Here is a 5,572-nt window from a genome sequence, read left to right as displayed (position 1 = left end):
TAAACGTTATTTGATGGTTTTTTTATAACCGTTTTCCTCCAGTTTTTTTAAACCCCGTAATAAACGTATTTGTAATAAACGTTGTACAGGTTTTTATAAAACCTATAATAAACGTTATTTGACGGTTTTTTTATAACCGTTTACCTACAGTTTTTATAAAACCTGTAAATAACTTCGTACAGGTTCTTATAAAACCTGTAATAAACGTTACTTGACGTTTTTTTTATAACCGTTTATTTATAGTTTTTTATAAAATCTGTAAAATGTTATTTCACGGCTTTTTTATAACCGGTTATTTACAGATTTAAAAAAAAAACCTTTAAAATGTTTGCTTACCAACATGCTGCAAACCATAAGATTCTTCCCAGCTGAAAATTTAATATTTTAAATAAGAACGCTGAAATTTAAGTTAAGTGAAACATTATTTTTTAATGAATTTAAAACTTAAACTAAAAATAAAACTAAAAATAAAACAACCTATGTCGTGGATTGCCCGTCAGAGGCAGAGGAGCTGGTGTTGGAACTGTAAAGAGAAAAATGTTAACTTAAATGTTGATTATAATTTTTTTTTTTTAACTTACGTGGACGGTTTTCCCATTCGAAATGGGGCTTGCTTTAAAAAAGCTTTGAAAAATGAAGCACCCTCGGCTTCAGTGGGGAACCTTGTTCGGACCGCTTCCATTATAGTTTTATATAAAAACTTGTATTGGCTGAAGCTTTTTTTGGCGTTTGTGCCCAGCCAAGAATGTTCCGCCAGTAGTGCATCTGTAAAAATGCACTTGCATATAGTGCGGATCGTTTTCGTTCCGTTGACCCCCCCATATGAGCTCAACTTACGGACCTGAAAGAAAACAAAAATATGTTTTAAAAATAATGTGCTTTAAAGTGTGTTAAGTTTCGCATCTTTGAGTGCAATATGACACAGACTCCTAAACTTTTAAATTTTCTGAATTAAAGCTGAATACCTCTCTGAAGAAAGGAGACGACAAGTGTGACATAATTATTTATTATTTGTCAAAATCATTTGTTGAAATAAATGTAGCTGATGTAGGCACAGTCCCAGCTCTCGTTTATGAGATATTCCAGGTTATTATTTTAATTTTCAAATGGAATACCTGTATCTCAAAAACGAGGGCTGGCAGGAAGATTCTGATTTCGAATTCTAGTTCAGCACATCAAAAGCATAAATGGCTTTGTTTAAGAATATTTAAAAAAAATCAATTTTATTGGTCTGTGTCATATTGCATTCAAAGATTTAAGGATAAAAATAACCTATCAACATAAACTTAATATTTTTAGAGAAGTAACAAATATATATTGATGGTATATATATGAAAATGAAATCAATATAGAATCTATTGATATCTTATAAATTCAAATATTTCATATATTTTGGTACTTACCAATTTTTTTTTTAACAATCCATTTTGATGGAGTTTTTCCTCCATTTCCTCAATTTGTTGGACAGAGGTAAGTGGGAAAATTTCATCAAGTTGCAGTTCCTCATCCACTTCCTCTGCATTGTCTTTTCCAATTTTGGACGCCAACAAATTGACCGAAACTTCGGACTTCGCCATGAATGCCTCCAGCATTCCTTGCATGGCCTGCACCTTCACCTCAGTGGAACGCTGTCTTTCCAAAATTTCGTCTATTTTGGACGACAGTTCCTTGAATTGGGTACTGGTGCTGGGGCCTATAAACAATTTAAAATAAGAGTTATAGTAAAATCCAAAAAAAAAAGTAATACGGTTAGTGAAAGAACTTATATGCTATCTCAGCTGTTACTAAGAGGGACTGGGGTTTATCCTATTCAAATAACATTGGATAAACCCCATTCTAAGATAAGCTGGAGTTTAAAAACGACTTTGAAAATGGTACTAGTGTTAAAATACATTTTTTACCTTCATGCGTGTATAACTCGGAAATGACATTAGTGATGGTAACATCTTTATTTGGGGGGGTGAACGGGGAAACGTCTTGAAAATTAGAAGTAAGTATGACAAAATTAGTTACTTTGTTCCCATGTTTATACATTTTAAACTTACCAGAATTAGGAATCAAAGTTGACATCAATTTGTTCAGATCTGTCATGTATTCCGAAGAATTGGTGTCGATGGTCTCTTCTTCCGTATTTTCTTCAGAAGAAGACAAATACTCGGCATCCTTTTCCTTCTGAACTGCTTCCTCCCAGGAACCTTAAAAGGAAATACATGTTTCGTCGTAAATATAAGTGGCATGAAAGGGATACAAGAAAATATTTGTTCAAAAGGTGAAGCGGCTTAAGACCGGCCGAGCAGCTCTGATTTTGACGATTTTTTTTCAAACGTAGGTAATTAAAAATGCTTTAAAGTCTATAGATTAAAAATTGCCGATGTTGCCGTATTGTTTTTTAAAATTACAATTAAATTTTTTTTAACAAAACCATTTTTTTTTTTGCTTAAATTTCATAAAACAAATGATAGCAAAAGATTCTCTAGGTTATTTAAGGACAAAAAATATAAGGGAGTAAGGGACAATCTTCCATCGTTTAAGAGATAACTGCAATTTTCTCATAATCTGACTTTAAACACAAAAAAAAATATTTTGAAAACAACGGCAACACCTACAATATTTTAAAATACATTTTTAAAAAGCCAGAAGCTCATTCTTATCTCCTAAATTTAAATCCACTAAATTTAATCAAGAGTTTTTGAAAAAAAATTCAATTTCAATGGGTTTTTTTGATAAAAACTGAATTTTTGCATTGAAATAACTAATTTTCTCAAAGACTTTGGTAAATAAGAACTTTAAATTTTTGCTATTTAACTTTCAACAATAAGGGCTATTGACTGAAGAAAAAATAACTTTATATTTAGATGTTGAACTTTAAAAAACAAATAAGTAAAATTTTTTTTCAAAACTTCTAATAAAAAAAGTAATTTTTTTTCAAAAATCTGAGTTCAGATACCATTCTTTCAAAAGCTCTTAATTCAATTAACTTAATTTTAATTTTAAAAATATGACTAAGCTTCTAGCTTTTTAAAAATGTATATTTAAATGTTGTAGACTTGAAGGTGTTGCCGTTGTTTTCAAAATATTTTGTTTGTGTTTGAAGTCAGATTATGAGAAAATTGCATTTATCTCTTAAGGGGTAATAACACCTTGTAAACCACGAAATCGAGCGTCATATTCATCAGCGTATAAAACAAAGAAGAAATATTATTTTCTTTTGGTGTTTGTTTAGTTTAATTAAGTATATTAATAGGTAACAGAATAGGTTAGTGTTAGAAATATTAATTTTTAAAGAAATGGCATTAGTTTGAAAAAATTATTTCATTCCAAAAACAAAATTCGTTGAAAAAAAGACCATAAAATCTTTTAGTATTTCAAAAAAATCCTACGTACTTCACTAGAGAATAGTATTTTTAAGCTCCACACAAAATTTCAGCCCAATCGGTTAAAAACTGTAGGAGTAAGTTGGTCGCCCGATGTGAGCACAGGATTTTACTATCATCCTGAACTACACCACCATTTAAAAAATTTCACATCATTTAAAAATCTAACACTAACCTATTCTGTTACCTATTAATATACTAAATTAAACTAAACAAACACCAAAAGAAAATAATATTTCTTCTTTGTTTTATACGCTGATGAAAATGACGCTCGATTTCGTGGTTTACAAGGTGTTATTACCCCTTAAACGATGGAAGATTGTCCCTTACTCCCTTATATTTTTTGTCCTTAAATAACCAAGAGAATCTTTTGCTATCATTTGTTTTATGAAATTTAAGCAAATAAAATGGTTTTGTTCAAAAAAAAATTAATTTAAAAAAAAATCTTCAATTAAATTTAAAAAATCAAAACGGCAACACCGCCAATTTTTAATATATAGACTTAAAAGTATTTTTCATTACCGAATTTTGAAAAAAAGATCATCAAAATCTAAGCTGTTCGGCCGGGTTCCCTAATATTGCCAATTTTTGAGCTTTATAGTTACTCCACTATATGTGTACATTAGACCGTTCGTTGTGTTTTTTTTTTATTAGGGTCAAGCTCTAAAGCCAAGTACGCTGCTGATATATGAAAAATACATTGGATTTTTTTAATGTTTAAGAGTTTTATTTATCCCTACGTTCAGTATATTCCAAAAAAATGTTGGAGATGGTTGGAAATTACCCTTTAATATGTAATTTCTTGAGGAAAAAACTTTTTTTTTTAAATATTGAAAGGTCATAACCGCGATTACTTTAAGTATATGAAAGGGGACCTAAAGTGTATCAAAATTAACGTAACTAAGCTTTCAAAAATAGGCCCCCAGGATAAACTGCTTTAAGTTTAGATACGAATAAAATTTTACTTGGAGAAAAGTGGTCTAAGTGAACTTAATAAAAATAAAATAAAAAAGATGTACCTAGTTAAACTTGTATCTTACCGATGTCATCAAATATTAATTTGCATGCTATGCTTTGCCAATCATCCGATGCTGTGATGCAATTTTTCCGACCGCAAATGGAATCTTTCTTGGACTTTGGCCATAATAGCTTCGTTCCATCGATGACCCAATTTTTGGGAACTGCCGTCACGAACTTCCCTTCATCTTCGAGCGTCTCCACAACACAATACATTTTGATTAACAATGTACTAATGGAAAAAAACAGATTCAGTGTTTGGTAAAGTTATTTTGAAAAATTTAGAGAAATATTTTCTATGTTATAAAAATTAGGCAAATTTTCTTCTTCATTTGATTTATAAACGCTTAAAAATTTAGAATAGAATGGTTTTTCGTAAAAATTTTGTTTTTGTTTTAAGCTTGAACCATAGATAACTGGGATGCCATGTCGATATGTTGCAAGCTCCATTCTAACAATTATTAGTTATTTTTCAAACTCAGAAGTTATTTTCCAAACTCAGAAGTTATTTTTCAAACTCAGAAGATATTTTTCAAACTCAGAAGTTATTTTTCAAACTCAGAAGATATTTTTTAAACTCAGAAGTTATTTTTTAAACTCAGAAGATATTTTTCAAACTCAGAAGTTATTTTTTAAACAATATTTAAAATAAATTATAAACAAATAACAATATTTAATATTAATTAAATTAATGATAATTTGACCAATTATTTGAACTATTAATGTTTATGTTGAATCGGGCTTTTTTGGTCACTTCCTTTTATATGCAAATAAAATAAAAAATAAAATAGTATGAAATAAAGATTTTTATTTGCATATAAAAGGAAGTGACCAAAAAACCCCGATTCAACATAAACAACAATATTTAATATTTAAAATAAATTATAAACAAATAACTTACCTCTTAATAATTTTTCACAGATAGATATTTTTTTTAATTTAATTTATATTTTTTCACAATAACTTTCGCGCACAATAACTTGTCACCACCAGCCACAAAAGAATACTGAGAGATCTGAGAAAAATGAGAGACAAAAATATGATAGGCGACGCGCGACGCTCGAGTATGGTGAATGTGTATGTGTAGAGAGTTGTTGGTTAGTTGAAATTGGGTTGGAACTTAGTTGAAAAATTACCAGGGTTGTTAAAAGGTAAATAACGAGTTGATTAAAAACTTATAC

At 29.5% G+C, this 5,572-nt stretch overlaps 1 protein-coding gene across 1 annotated transcript; it reads right to left on the bottom strand.

Annotated features, from left to right (window-relative positions):
• Nucleotides 1-477: 477 nt before the first annotated feature.
• LOC129919172 (uncharacterized) lies at nt 478-2,647 on the bottom strand. The gene is made up of 5 exons (XM_056000023.1): nt 2,046-2,647; nt 1,902-1,976; nt 1,404-1,693; nt 582-841; nt 478-523 (listed from the first exon to the last, which is right to left on the bottom strand). Exons 1-5 carry the CDS (start codon nt 2,089-2,091, stop codon nt 478-480), a joined length of 717 nt encoding a protein of 238 aa, XP_055855998.1. The 5' UTR covers nt 2,092-2,647.
• Between the last annotated feature and the right edge of the window lie 2,925 nt (nt 2,648-5,572).

This window comes from Episyrphus balteatus, chromosome 4 (assembly GCF_945859705.1).
Source record: "Episyrphus balteatus chromosome 4, idEpiBalt1.1, whole genome shotgun sequence".
In the NCBI taxonomy this organism is placed as follows: domain Eukaryota; kingdom Metazoa; phylum Arthropoda; class Insecta; order Diptera; family Syrphidae; genus Episyrphus; species Episyrphus balteatus.
This window is presented reverse-complemented; position numbering and strand designations above follow the sequence as displayed.